We start from the raw sequence: 15429 nt of genomic DNA, 5'->3' as shown, positions 1-15429 counted from the left end.
CCCAGGGTGAAATTTCACTGCACTCCTGCAGGGGTTTGCCTACAAAATCATGAGCATTAATAATAATTATGTGCCGCTTCTGTGATTGCAAGCCTGTGCCTATGGCTGATACTGAGATTGCCAACTTTCTTGCTTTATGTCGCATTTCCTCAGTAATATCCCTTTTGCATTTACCATATTCTAAACACTGCATGTAACCTGCCTACTAATTGCTAATTGCTATTGCAGGCACAGTAGTTCTCTCAACTGCATCCCTAAATACTTTACTTCCTTTTCTGTCCCTGCCAACACACCCCTGCGAAAATCCAAAGGAGAAAGGAAGATGTTGGGATACTTATCTGACAGCATTTCCTCCCATTATCCTAATCTCTCAATCTTCAACCCTGCCTCTAACTGGTTTGTACATTTCTTCCTTTCATGGTTATTTGGGATCCTCTTATGTGAAACCAGCTGCTTTATTTTCTTATAACAGATATAACTTCCATGTCCATAACTTTCTAAAGCTTCACTGTAATTGGATGTCTAGAGTTTTTGAATATTAGATGAGCCAGCATTTACTGCCCATCCTTAGTTTCTCTTGGTGGTGGTGTTGTGGGGAAAATCACCAGTCTCGGAGTCAGAGTCAGGGTTCAATGATAGAGTTTATTGTACAAGGAAATACCGGAGCTCCGAGAAGAGAAAGACACCAAAGCACAGTGGTAAGCTGCAAGTCTTCTCTCGACTCGGAGCACATGTCAAGAAATTTTTATACATCTTGTGATACAATAGTTCAGTGATCAGATTATTGTCTTTGTAACATGGTTTGTTTATGACAATCATTGCAAATCGTTGATAGTTTCAATACAGCTTCATTCCTGATGAAGGGCTTTTGCCCGAAATGTCGATTTTCCTGCTCCTCGGATGCTGCCTAACCTGTTGTGCTTTTCCAGCACCACTCTAATCTAGACAGTCTTTGTCAGTTCCAGCGCTGTGTGTAGAGCCTGAGTTCAGCCAGCTCTCTATTAATTGCTTCCAGAGCTTTCAAGATACTGTTGCATAGGATAGTCTGGCCACATACAAGATAATTTTGGTTTTTAGCGTTGATGACTCTTGCTGCGCCCTCCAAAGATAGAGATCTCAGAAGTCCATATCCCAGTGAAGACCCCAAAATGGTGGGGGACTGCCAGTCAGCACAGAACTCCTGACTGATGGAGTGGGTCACTATCCTTCTGAATATGTCTCCCACTGGGGCATGGTACAGTAAGGGGCGCAATTGACCCTACTGCAAACAGGTTTGTGAGGTCTGGGGTATCTGTCGCGTAAATCCCCTTAAATAGGAAAACAAATCCCATCCAACGGTGACATTCAAGCATGCCTGCTTGCTGCAGGTGCAGGTAAACTGTCGCCTAATGATCGTACAGTGCTGATACGTGCACTGAGTCTGGATGCATGAGTCATTTTTGGAAACCAGGGCATAAATGCATCCCCATCCCCTGTCCTGTGAAACAGAGTGAGTAATTATTGGGTTTTAAATGGGTCTTCCCTTCCCTAGGCTGGGGGACCCGGCCCCATGCACACATATACCCTGAAGTCCCTGCTTGTATTTCTCTATCTGCCCTTTACATGGCGCTCCCAAGTTGTCTACTGTATACAGGTCATGAGGAGTCGACACCAGGGTGGCCACAAATAGGGATTCCACCGATCGCACCAGCCGATAGCAGACAGTTCAGTTCCCATGCAAGCTGAGGTGGATTTTATAGAAGAAGTTATTCTCAAAACCTGGCATGCTCTCAACAGTTGTGACACTTTAATACAATTAAATACAAATAGGTATATACATGTTGCAGTTAAAATAGAGTTAACGGTTAAAGTCTTTGTTCCTGTTAGGAGGTACAGTCGTGCCTTGTTCTGTTGTGTTTTCGGTATTCTCCCCAGGATGATTGTCTTGTCCACCTTTGCTACTTGCACGTGGGCAATGGTCAATGACATTATTTTATTCACAGGAGTCTTTAAACAGTTTTAGAACATAGAACTTAGAACATAGTAAAGTACAGCACAGAACAGGCCCTTTGGTCCACGATGTTGTGCCGAGGGTTAATCCTAATGCAAAATAAAATAACTTAACCCATGCACCCCTTAACTCACTGCTATCCATGTGCATGTCCAGCAGTCGCTTAAACGTCTCTAATGACTCTGCTTCCACCACCACCGCTGGCATGGCAACCATCATGCATTCACAACTCTCTGCATAAAGAACCTTCCTCTGACATCCCCTCTATACCTTTCTCCTAATATCTTAAAACTATGACCCTTCGTGCTAGTCAATACTGTCCTGGGGAAAAGTCTCTGGCTATTGACTCTATCCATTTCTCTCATTAGTTGTATACCTCGATCAGGTCACCTTGCTTCCTCCTCTCCAGAGAGAAAAGTCCGAGCTTAGTCAAACACTCTTCATAAGGCAAGCCCTTCAGTCCAGGCAGCATCCTGGTAAACCTTCTTTGCACCCTCTGTATTTTTCCTATAGTGGGGTGACCAGAATTGGACACAATATTCCAAGTGTCATCTCACCAAGGACTTGTAGAGCTGTAGCAAAACCGCGAGGCTCTTAAACTCAATCCCCCTGTTAATAAAAACCAAAACACCATATGCTTTCTTAACAACTCTATTAACTTGGGTGGCAACTTTGCGGGATTTATGTACTTGCATACCAAGATCCCTCTGTTCCTCCACACTGCCAAGAATCCTGTCCTTAATTCTATATTCAGCATTCGGGTTCGGCCTTCCAAAATGCATCACTTCGCATTTATCCAGGTTGAACTCCATCTGCCATTTCTCAGTCCAGCTCTGCATCCTATCTGTGTCACACTGCAGCCTGCAAAAGCCCTCGATACTATCGATGGCACCTCCAACCTTCTTGTCATCTGCAAATTTAACCCAACCCTCAACCTCCTCATCCAAGTCATTTATAAAAACTATAAAGAGCAGAGGCCCAAAAACAGACCTCTGTGGGAACCCACTCAACACAGGCCACCAGGGAGAATACTTTCCATCTACAATCACTCTCTACCTTCTGTCAGCCAACCAATTCTGAATCCAGATAGCCAAATCTCCCTGTATCCCACACTTCCTGACTATAAATGAGCCTTCCATGGGGAACCTTATCAAATGCCTTGCTGAAGTCCATATACACCACATCCACTGCTCGGCCTTTGTCAACCTGTCTTGTCATCTCCTCAAATAACTCAATAAGATTTGTGAGACATGACCTGCCCCTCACAAAGCCATGCTGACTGCCTTTAATCATGCTATGCTTTGCCAAATAGTCATAAATCCTATCCCTCAGGATTCTTTCCAAAGCTTTGCTGACCACAGACAGGCTTTAGTTGGGTCCAATGCTTCTATGTGCCTTTTCCTTTAATGTCTCAGCAGGCACGAGTGTCCCCATTTACTATCATGTCATATGGCCCATTCCATTTTGGGGAAAAGGCTGCTTTGTCAGGCAATGCTCACACTAGGATACGGTTTCCTGCTGCTGGGACCTCAGGGAAGATTTCGAGTTCCCCTGCCCTGTCCTTTTTGTCCTGTTTGTCAATTACAGATTTCTGCATCCCTTTCAAATGGGTGCTTAATTCTATAACGTATCACCGAATTTTGTGTTTTAGTGGACCCACATTGGTGTTACCTGTGATTATTGTCTCTGGCAATTGCATTGCTTGCCCGGTCATTAATGTATAAGGTGTTAGCCTGGTTGTCTGATTTGTGGTGGCTCTTAAACTCATTAGTATGGTTGGCAGCACTTCAGCCCATGTTCTGCCTGAGGCTTGCATAGCCTTAGCTAATGTATTTTTGAGCATTTTATTCATTCTCTCTATCCTACCTGAGCTCTAGGGGTGATAGGAGATGTGGAATTTTTGTCTGATGCCGAGCAATTGGTTCTTCATGGTTTTCCTGTAAAACTTGGTCAGAGTTGATCTGGAGGGGCACCCACCCCATCTTCATTCCTGATGAAGAGCTTTTGCCCGAAACGTTGATTTTCCTGATCCTCGGATACTGCCTGACCTGCTGCGCTTTTCCAGCACCACTCTAATCTAGACTTTGATTTCCAGCATCTGCAGTCTTCATTTTTGCCTGTGCCTTTGTGGGGCTGACTTTTAACCCTGTGGTTACCAATCCCTGCGTAAGTAGCCCTAAAGCTTCCTGGTGTCCTGACTCGGACTTTGAGGTAATTAGGATATCATCTACATATTGGAGGGCAGTGCGACCTTCTGGTAAATCTACTCTCTTTAGGATGTTGCTCATCAACCTGTGAAAAATAGTGGGGCTGTTGTGGAACGCTTGTGACAGGCCTCTTAAATGTTGTAATTGTACCAGCCTCCACCACATCCTCTGGCAGCTCATTCCATACCTGTACCACCTCTGCATGAAAAAGTTGCCCCTTAGGTCTCTTTTAGATCTTTCCCCTCTCACCCTAAACCTATGACCTCTTGTTCTGGACTCCCCGATCCCAGGGAAAAGACTTTGCCTATTTACCCTATCCATGCCCCTCATAATTTTGTAAACCTCTATAATGTCACCCCTCAGCCTCTGATGCTCCAGGGAAAACAGCCCCAGCCTGTTCAGCCTCTCCCTATACCTCAAATCCTCCAACGCTGGCAACATCTTTGTAAATCTTTCTGAACCCTTTCAAGTTTCACAACATCTTTCCAATAGGAAGGAGACCAGAATTGCACGCAATATTTCAACAGTTGCCTAACCAATGTCCTGTTCAGCCGCAACATGACCTCCTAACTCCTGTACTCAACACTCTGACCAATAAAAGAAAACATACCAAAGGTTTCCTCACTATCCTATCTACCTGCAACTCCACTTTCAAGGAACTATGAACCTGCACTCCAAGGTCTCTTTGTTCAGCAACACTCCCTAGGACCTTACCATTAAGTGTATAAGTCCTGCTAAGATTTGCTTTCCCAAAATGCAGCACCTCGCATTTATCTGAATTAAACTCCATCTGCCACTTCTCAGCCCATTGGCCCATCTAGTCCAGATCCTGTTTTAATTTGAGGTAACCCTCTTCACTGTGCACTACACTTTCAATTTTGGTGTCATCTGCAAACTTACTAACTGTACCTCTTTTGCTCACATCCAAATCATTTATGTAAATGACAAAAAGTAGAGGACCCAGCACCGATCCTTGTGGCACTCCACTGGTCACAGGCCTCCAGTCTGAAAAACAACCCTCCACCACCACCCTCTGTCTTCTACCTTTGAGCCAGTTCTGTATCCAAATGGCTAGTTCTCCCTGTATTCCGTGAGATCTAACCTTGCTAATCAGTCTCCCATGGGGAACCTTGTCGAACACCTTACTGAAGTCCATATAGATCACACCTACCGCTCTGCCCTCATCAATCCTCTTTGTTACTTCTTCAAAAACCTCAATCAAGTTTGTGAGACATGATTTCCCATGCACAAAGCCATGTTGGCTATCCCTAATCAGTTCTTGCCTTTCCAAATACGTGTACATCCTGTCCCTCAGGATTCCTTCCAACAACTCACCCACCACCGATGTCAGGCTCACTGGTCTATAGTTCCCTGGCTTGTTCTTACCAACTTTCTTAAACAGTGGCACCATGTTTGCCAACTTCCAATCATCCGGTACCTCACCTGTGACTATCCATGATACAAATATCTCAGCAAGAGGCCCAGCAATCACTTTCTAGTTTCCCGCAGAGTTCTCGGGTACACCTGATCAGGTCCTGTTGATTTATCCATCTTTACCCGTTTCAAGACATCCAGCACTTCCTCCTGTGTAATCTGGGCATTTTGCAAGATGTCACCATTTATTTCCCTACAGTCTATATCTTCCATATCCTTTTCCACAGTAAATACTGATGCAAAATACTCATTTAGTATCTCCCCCATTTTCTATGGCTCCACACAAAAGCCTCCTTGCTGATATTTGAGGGGCCCTATTCTCTCCCTAGTTACCCTTTTGTCCTTAATGTATTTGTAAAAACCCTTTGGATTCTCCTTAATTCTACTTGCCAACCAGCACCTTACTGTAAAAGTGAATTTGTTCTGGGATTCAAGGTGTAATGGGATAGACTAGAACCCATTGGCTTTGTCTAAAACAGTAAAAATCTTGTGCTTGGGAGCCAAACCATTTAAAATGATGGAGGGGTCTGCTACAATGGGATGCAATTTGGGGCGACCTTATTTAGTCTTGTATAATCAATGGTGAGCCTGTAGCTCCTGTCAGGCTTTATTACTGGCCATGTTGGGGAATTAGTTGTACTTGCGGTTTCTTTCAGGATTCCATGTCTGATTAGTCCTTGTACTATCTTCACAACTGCTTGTTCTGCTTCGGGTTTTATTGGGTTTTGCCGGTGGGGCTTATGCTCCGGTCTGGGAATCCTTATCAGGTTTATGTTCACTAGACCTGTATCTAACTTTGTTTCTGTCCAGGCTCTGGGGAAGAGGCGCAGATGGCTCCATATTCTCCCTTTTCGAGGTTCCAGTCCCTGCTGGTGACAGGAGCCACTTTAATAGTTTCAAGGTGACTTGTAAGTTTCCCAATCTCAGTCTTCCGACCGTCTTGTCTGGACCAAATCAATTTCCCTTTTGCACAATCGATTAGGACATTATATTCTTTCATGAGATCATTGACACCGAGGGAGCAATATATTTCTAAGTCAGTGTGTGATTGCTTGGAGGGGAACTTGCAGGTGGTGATGTTCCTATGTATCTGTCTATGTGCGAATTTGGATTCATTTTTTCTTTATTACGTTTCTAATTCTGCCAAAATGAAGCCACATCCTCATTATAATGTGTCGTGCTCAATGGTTAGATTGCTGTGGTAGATTAGGTTAGCCTCTTTACAGATCTATGACATTCTGCTTGATGTGAGCAGAGCCAGAGAGCTATTTGGCTAATACTTTGCAGAAGCTTCCAGAATCTGGAGAGCATAAATGTGAAAATCTTTTATTTGCTGAGATAATTCAAAGAACTGGAGTAATCCCTCAATTCCTCTGAGATAAGGACAGATATTCAAGATATACATCAAACTGATTAATATGTAATACAGCATAATTAGTGTTTAGAACTTTCCTGTTTGATTTTGAGTACCTAGTGTATTCACAAAATATTACTCAATCCTGACTGCATTTTTAAAAAATATTGTTATGAAGGTGCTTCATTATTATTACTTTTTCTGCATACTTATGTTTAAAGGACTGTGGACAGTGATTAAATTGAAGTTCTGTGGAGGAGCATCAATTTGTTTATTTTTTTAAAATCACCTTTGAGACATCAGCACATTTTAAGACACTTAAAAATTACATGACTATAGTTAATTGATTACATCTGAAACTGGAAAATGCCTGACTGAGTTTATGGTTTTGATTTACTTATCAGGTACAATAAAAGCAGTGCTGATGTAAGTTGGACATCTTTGCCTGGACTCCTGACGCAAGCCACGTTAATGGAGTAATTTTGCAATGTATTACAAGGGAGCAAAGACAGGGGAACATTTTACTCATAAATATCTCTCTCCTGTCTGCAGCAGCTTACTGACCAGTAAAATCAATCTGACAGAATAGTCCATTTTTAAATAATTGGAAACTAACCTTAAAAGGGTTCAGAAAAGATTTACAAGGATATTGCCAGGATTGGAGGGCTTGAGCAATAGGGAGAGGCTGAATAGGCTGGGGCTGTTTTCCTTACAGTGGAGGATGCGGAGTGCCCTTATGAAGGTTTATAAAATCATGAGGGATGTGGATAGGGTAAATAGGCAAGGTCTTGCCATGGGGTAGACGAGTCTAGAACTAGAGGGCATAGGTTTAGGGTGAGGGGGACAAATTTAAAAGGGACCTAAGGGGCAGCTTTTTCACACAGAGGGTGGTGCATGTGTGGAATGAGCTGCCAGGGAAAGTGATGGAGGCTGTGTACAATTACAGCATTTAAAAGACATCTGGATGGGTATATGAATAGGAAGGGTTTAGAGTGATATGGGCCAAGTACTGGCAAATGGGACTAGATTGGGTTAGGACATCTGGTCAGCATGGAAAAGTTGGACTGAAGGGTCGGTTTCCATGCTGTACATTTCTTTGACTCTATTGCTATCATTAACTTCACTATAACTTCCTGCACTTTAAGTCATGCATGGTGGTACAGTGTTTGAGTAACATATTCTGTGTAATTAGTAAGCAAAAGCTGAAATGGAACTAGATTAGAGTTTCATCAGTTTGAGTAACCTCAGATACAGTATGACAAGAAAACACAGCATGGCACAATTGTTCCTTAGCTTTATAATCATGAGTGTTATTAGCTGTTTGACCTTTCAGCTTCTCTGTTTTGATCCACATGTTTTGAATGTTTCATAGAGCACGTGTATCTGGTGTACAGCTTGCAGATCATATCAACAGTATACAAAAATAGTATATTACAGCAACCAAGAGTAGAGTCACACTGGAGCTTGGCAACTCTGACCATGCAGGGGACACTTGTCAGAGAAACTATAAACATCGAGGTACCAACCAAATCTAGACTAAAACAGATTAAGTCTGGAACAACCAGCAAGCAAAACATCATTTTCAATTTGGTGAGTAAAAAGAATAATGTTTTAATTTTCTGATGGTGACAAAGATCACATTGAATTATGATTTGAAACTCAAGATGATCCAATTTACTTCACACAATTCAACATAATGGATTATACTTCATTTGAAAGTTTGACACCAAGAAACTCCAGTGATGGTAATCTTATGTTTAAATTGTGTTTAACATAAACTGTTATATCAATGGAACTGAAATCAGCTTGAATTGGAATCAAGCAAGACTGTGACAGAGAACTATTTGGGAAAATCCACAACTTGTGTTAATTTGATTGTTCTGGATTCGCATGTGTTTGCTGAACACGTTTGAGGGGAAGGAATTCAATTCTGGCAGCAATGTTAGATTTTGTATCCAATCCCTTTGTTTGACTTTTTTAATGTGTTAATCTCCATTAGGCTACTGGGCTAAGAGTTCATGCATCATTGTGGAACATGTGTATAAATCTGATGCCCGAGAGGAAAGAAATATATTGTCAAGTAGTCGAGATCTGACTTTCCAATTGATGTCAATATAGTAAGGAGAAAGTGAGGTCTGCAGATGCTGGAGATCAAAGTTGAAACTTTATTGCTGGAACAGCACAGCAGGTCAGGCAGCATCCAGGGAACAGGAGATTCGACGTTTCGGGCACAGGCCCTTCTTCAGGAATGAGCAGAGAGTGTTCAGCAGGAGAAGATAAAAGGTAGGGAGGAGGGACTTGGAGGAGGGGCGTTGGAAATTTGATAGGTGGAAAGAGGTCAAGGTGATAGGTCGGAGTAGGATGGAGGCGGAGAGGTCAAGAAGAAGACTGCAGGTCAGAAAGGCGGTGCCGGGCTGGAGGGATCCGGCTGAGACAAGGTGGGGGGAGGGGGGATGAAGAAACTGGTGAAGTCCAAGTTCATCCCCTGCGGTTGGAGGGTTCCCAGTCGGAAGATAAGACGCTCCTCCTCCGACCGTCGGGTTGTTGTGGTTTGGCGGTGGATGAGTCCCCAACGCCTCATCTTCACCATGGACATCCAGTCCCTGTACACCTACATCCCCCATCACGAAGGACTCAAAGCACTCCGCTTCTTCCTTTCCCGCCGTACCACCCAGTACCCTTCCACCGACACCCTCCTTCGACTGACCGAACTGGTCCTCACCCTGAACAACTTTTCTTTCCAATCCTCCCACTTTCTCCAAACAAAAGGAGTCGCCATGGGCACCCGCATGGGCCCCAGCTATGCCTGCCTCTTCGTAGGGTATGTGGAACAATCCATCTTCCGCAACTACACTGGCCCACCCCCCATCTTTTCCTTCGCTACATTGATGACTGTATCGGCGCTACCTCGTGCTCCCACGAGGAGGTTGAACAGTTCATCCACTACACTAACACCTTCCACCCCGATCTCAAATTCACCTGGACAGTCTCGGACTCCTCCCTCCCCTTCCTAGACCTTTCTGTTTCTATCTCAGGCGACCGAATCAACACGGACATCTACTACAAACCAACCGACTCCCACAGCTACCTGGACTACACCTCCTCCCATCCTGCCCCCTGTAAAAACGCCATCCCATTCTCCCAATTCCTTCGTCTCCGCCGCATCTGCTCCCAGGAGGACCAGTTCAAAATACGTACAACACAGATGGCCTCCTTCTTCAAGGACCGCAATTTCCCCCCCGACGTGGTCGACGGTGCCCTCCACCGCATCTCCTCCACTTCCCGCTCCTCCGCCCTTGGGCCCCGCCCCTCCAACCGCCACCAGGACAGAACCCCACTGGTCCTCACCTACCAGCCCACCAATCTCCATGTACAGCGCATCATCCGCCGTCACTTCCGCCACCTCCAAACAGACCCCAGCACCAAGGATATATTTCCCTCCCCTCCCCTATCAGCTTTCCGTAGAGACCACTCCCTCCGCGACTCCCTTGTCAGATCCACAACCCCACCGACCCAACCTCCACTCCCGGCACCTTCCCTTGCAACCGCAGGAGGTGCAACACTTGCGCCCACACCTCCCCCCTCACTTCTCTCCAAGGCCCCAAAGGAAACTTCCATATCCGCCACAGATTCACCTGCACCTCCACCCACATCATCTACTGCATCCGCTGCAGCCGGTGTGGCCTCCTCTATATTGGGGAGACAGGCCGCCTACTTGCGGAGCGATTCAGAGAGCACCTCTGGGCCACCCGGACGAACCAACCCAACCAACCTGTAGCACAGCATTTCAACTCCCCCTCCCACTCCACCGAGGATATGCAGGTCATTGGACTCATCCACCGCCAAACCACAACAACCCGACGGTCGGAGGAGGAGCGTCTTATCTTCCGACTGGGAACCCTCCAACCGCAGGGGATGAACTTGGACTTCACCAGTTTCTTCATCCCCCCTCCCCCCACCTTGTCTCAGCCGGATCCCTCCAGCCCGGCACCGCCTTCCTGACCTGCAGTCTTCTTCTTGACCTCTCCGCCTCCATCCTACTCCGACCTATCACCCTCACCTTGACCTCTTTCCACCTATCAAATTTCCAACGCCCCTCCTCCAAGTCCCTCCTCCCTACCTTTTATCTTCTCCTGCTGAACACTCTCTGCTCATTCCTGAAGAAGGGCCTGTGCCCGAAACGTCGAATCTCCTGTTCCCTGGATGCTGCCTGACCTGCTGTGCTGTTCCAGCAATAAAGTTTCAACGTCAATATAGTAAGGAATGTCAGCTAATTCAGAAACTGTGAGAACCATGAACAGCTATGACATGAATAATCAGCTAATCTGGTTTTGACGTCGTTGGTTCAATGATAAAAGCTGGCCAGAGAATATAGAAGAATTTTGGTGCCCTCCTTTGAAAATTGCAATGAGATATTTTCCATCCTTGGTTTAATGGCTCACCTGAATGGCACCATCTGCAGCACAGCAGCATTTCCTCCATGTTTCACTGAAGCCTCTGTCTCAATTTTGTCATTAATTTTCAATAGTAGAGTTTGGTGCTGACTCAGAGACCACAGTGCTATCAATTTACCATGTACGATACCTATTGGATGCCAAATACTGAGTGTTAGCAGATCGTTTAGACAATTTGGCATCATTTTAGGCATACCAAAGATCATGGGGAGAATTTAATGTCTACCTCACTCTCACGGGGACATAAGATAGCATTGGCAAATAGAATTAAGGAAAATGGAAAAGGTTTTTACAAATATATTAAGGAAAAAAGGGTAACTAGGGAGAGAATAGGGCCCCTCAAAGATCAGCAAGGCGGCCTTTGTGTGGAGCCACAGAAAATGGGGGAGATACTAAATGAATATTTTGCATCAGTGTTTACTGTGGAAAAGGATATGGAAGATGTAGACTGTAGGGAAATAGATGGTGACATCTTGAAAAATGTCCAGATTACACAGGAGGAAGTGCTGGATGTCTTGAAACGATTAAAAGTGGATAAATCCCCAGGACCTGATCAGGTGCACCCGAAAACTCTGTGGGAAGCTAGAGAAGTGATTGCTGGGCCTCTTGCTGAGATATTTGTATCATCGATAGTCACAAGTGAGGTGCCGGAAGACTGGAGTTTGGCAAACGTGATGCCACTGTTTAAGAAGGGCGGTAAAGACAAGCCAGGGAACTACAGACCGGTCAGCCTGACCTCTGTGGTGGGTAAGTTGTTGGAGAGAATCCTGAGGGACAGGATGTACATGTATTTGGAAAGGCAAGGACTGATTAGGGATAGTCAACATGGCTTTGTGCATGGGAAATCATGTCTCACAAACTTGATTGAGTTTTTTGAAGAAGTAACAAAGATGATTGATGAGGGCAGAGCAGTAGACGTGATCCATATGGACTTCAGAAAGGCGTTCGACAAGGTTTACATGGGAGACTGATTAGCAAGGTTAGATCTCACAGAATACAGCGAGAGCTAGCCATTTGGATACAGAACTGGCTCAAAGGTAGAAGACAGAGGGTGGTGGTGGACAGTTGTTTTTCAGACTGGAGGCCTGTGACCAGTGGAGTGCCACAAGGATCAGTGCTGGGTCCTTTACTTTTTGTCATTTACATAAATGATTTGGATGGGAGCATAAGAGGCACAGTTAGTAAGTTTGCAGATGACACCAAAATTGGAGGTGTAGTGGACAGCGAATGAGGGTTACCTCAAATGACAACAGGATCTTGACCAGATGGGCCAATGGGCTGAGAAGTGGCAGATGGAGTTTAATTCAGATAAATGCGAGGTGCTGCATTTTGGGAAAGCAAATCTTAGCAGGACTTATACACTTAATGGTAAGGTCCTAGGGACTGTTGCTAAACAAAGAGACCTTGGAGTGCAGGTTCATAGCTCCTTGAAAGTGGAGTCGCAGGTAGATAGGATGGTGAAGAAGGCGTTTGATATGCTTTCCTTTATTGGTCAGAGTATTGAGTACAGGAGTTGGGAGGTCATGTTGCGGCTGTACAGGACATTGGTTAGGCCACTGTTGGAATATTGCATGCAATTCTGGTCTCCTTTCTATCGGAAAGATGTTGTGAAACTTGAAAGGGTTCAGAAAGATTTACAAGGCTGTTGCCAGCGTTGGAGGATCTGAGCTACAGGGAGAGGCTGAACAGGCTGGAGCTGTTTTCCCTGGGGTCGGGGAGTCCAGAACTAGAGGGCATAGGTTTAGGGTGAGAGGGGAAAGATATAAAAGAGAACTAAGGGGCAACATTTTCATACAGAGGGTGGTACGTGTATGGAATGAGCTGCCAGAGAAAGTGGTGGAGGCTGGTACAATTGCAACATTTAAGAGCCATTTGGATGGGTATATGAATAGGAAGGGTTTGGAGGGATATGGGCTGGGTGCTGCCAGGTTGGACTAGATTGTGTTGGGATATCTGGTCGGCATGGACGGGTTGGACCGAAGAGTCTGTTTCCATGCAGTACATCTCTATGATTCTATTACTCTATGACCAGGATGGGGGTTAATGAGGAAGACCGGTGTATTTGGAATGTGAACTCCATTCCCCTCCCTCTAATGCAGGAAAGAATGAATTGACTTTAGCAGACCCATGGTGGGTCTTCATGGGTGTTCCTGTTTTGGCAGCCTGTGTCCAATAGAGGGACCCACTGCTGCAGGTCCCTGCCCTAACTTGACCACACCCTCTACCACCCGATATTGGGGCCTCTCTCATAGGCTTTATTGAGGCCCCCATCACTTACCATCATTCTGCAGCTTTCGTAATGTTCCTCTTACTGGACTTTCTGAAGTATCCACAGTGGCCACCATTCTTTTTAAAGCTGCTTGTTAAAGTCTCTGTTCTTGCCTATATTCATGGACCTAGAAACATGACACACAAACACATACACCCAGAGACACACATGGACACACTATGCCATGGGAATATCAAGTAATTCACTCCTAGTAGCTACTCCCAAGACAGCCCTAGAAATTATTTAGAAAAATCCGGAGATGTGAGGCGATAATCCTGCCCTGGGTTGTGAGCTCCACAGCCTTGGGTTAGGTATCTAACAACATATTTAACATTGACAACAAAGTAAATCTGAACTGCAGGACCTCAAAGCTTAGTAGTTCCTGACATTAATCCTTCTTATCTGTTCAGACATGTAAGGTTTAGGGCAGAGCTCCTCCACAATCAGATCTACTAAAAGAATCCTGTATAGGTAAGCCTAGATCCAGTCTATTGAGCCTCTTCAAGTCTCCAACAGGTGGATCAACATCCATTTTTGTAATGCTAGGAGTTTTCTGGAATGGTCATGTTTTATTTCTGTGGTTGTGTATTGGTCATTTCTCCAAGACATTTTGTTTTTGTCATATTAGATATAAAAATGATTTATTAACCCATTTATTCTGGTACACAAGATAGAACATCTGTGTTATGTTCTTATTTCCTGGTGATCCAAGGAAGATCAAAGTCTAAAGTCTTAGGATATATTAGTCTGAACATTCTTCCTGCTATACAGTGGAGTACCTGCTCCATATCTGTGCTTGTGTATCTATATGTAAAATATCATTATACTTGTAGAGAAACAGACTTCTGTATTAACATGTATATTCAATTTCTGTAAGTTGATAATGAAGTGAAATAAATTAGGCAATGAAACAAAGTGCAGAGAATACTCTCATTACAGAATTAGAAATTAAAATCATTATGGCCATCAGGTTGTAGTGACTACCAATAAATTTAGTAATAAATGTGCTCTTATATTTCCATTCTTAATTAACACAGGAACATTAAGTAGTCACTCTTAATGATGTTTTACTTGTTAACCTTGCTGCTGGTTAGTACAGCGTGGTTTGGAAAATGTTCTTTAGATTGTTGTCATGGAGAAGAGGCAGGTATGAATTGAATTGGTTTTACCATTTTACTATAACAGACGTGGGGTGTAGGTGTGGTCAGAGGGAGTGAAGGATGATGTGGTTGATAGTCAGTGTGAGTGATGAGAGTGTGGATGGGTGGTGATCAGTGTGAGTGACAGGAAATGGGTGGTAGTCAGTGTGGGTGACAGGAATGTCGGAACATATGTAACATTGATAACAAAGTAGATCTGAACTGTAGAACCTCAGAGCTTAGTAGTTCCTGACATTAGCCCTTCTTGTCTGTTCAGACATGTAAGGGTTAGGGCAGAGCTCCTCCACCATCAGATCCTACTAAAATAATTCTATGTAGGTAAACCGAGGTCCAGTCTATTGAGCCACTTCAAGTCTCCAACAGGTGGATCGGCATCCATTTTTGTAATGCTAGGAGTTTGCTGGAATGGTCATGTTTTATTTCTGTGGTTGTGTATTGGTCATTTCTCCAAGACATTTTATTTGTGTCACATAGGTATAAAATGATCTATTAACCCATTTATTCTGGTACCCCAAATAGAACGTCTGTATCATGTTCTTATTTCCTGGTGATGTGGGTGGT

General features: G+C 44.4%; 2 protein-coding genes across 5 annotated transcripts in view; one reads left to right on the top strand and one right to left on the bottom strand.

Moving 5' to 3' along the window:
* The window catches only part of LOC122539312 (cryptic protein), a 36488-nt gene extending 22704 nt beyond the window's left edge, over positions 1–13784 (bottom strand). The window contains exons 1-2 of the mRNA XM_043674015.2: positions 13718–13784; positions 11428–11569 (exon numbers count right to left, since the gene is read on the bottom strand). Of these exons, the coding sequence (XP_043529950.2) occupies positions 11428–11569; positions 13718–13784 (209 nt within the window). The remainder of the gene's footprint in view (positions 1–11427; positions 11570–13717) is intronic.
* lrrc2 (leucine rich repeat containing 2) overlaps positions 8460–15429 on the top strand; it is an 89247-nt gene continuing 82277 nt past the window's right edge. For 2 of the 4 annotated variants that reach the window (XM_043713612.2, XM_043713628.2), the window contains exon 1: positions 8460–8575. The gene's annotated coding sequence lies outside the window, so the exon portion shown is untranslated. The remainder of the gene's footprint in view (positions 8576–15429) is intronic. The other 2 variants (XM_043713621.2, XM_043713639.2) reach the window with 1 other exon arrangement.

The sequence above is a fragment of the Chiloscyllium plagiosum genome, unplaced genomic scaffold (genome assembly GCF_037043375.1).
Source record: "Chiloscyllium plagiosum isolate Xiang-an unplaced genomic scaffold, Cpla_swu_hap1 HiC_scaffold_2, whole genome shotgun sequence".
Classification (NCBI taxonomy): domain Eukaryota; kingdom Metazoa; phylum Chordata; class Chondrichthyes; order Orectolobiformes; family Hemiscylliidae; genus Chiloscyllium; species Chiloscyllium plagiosum.
This window is presented reverse-complemented; position numbering and strand designations above follow the sequence as displayed.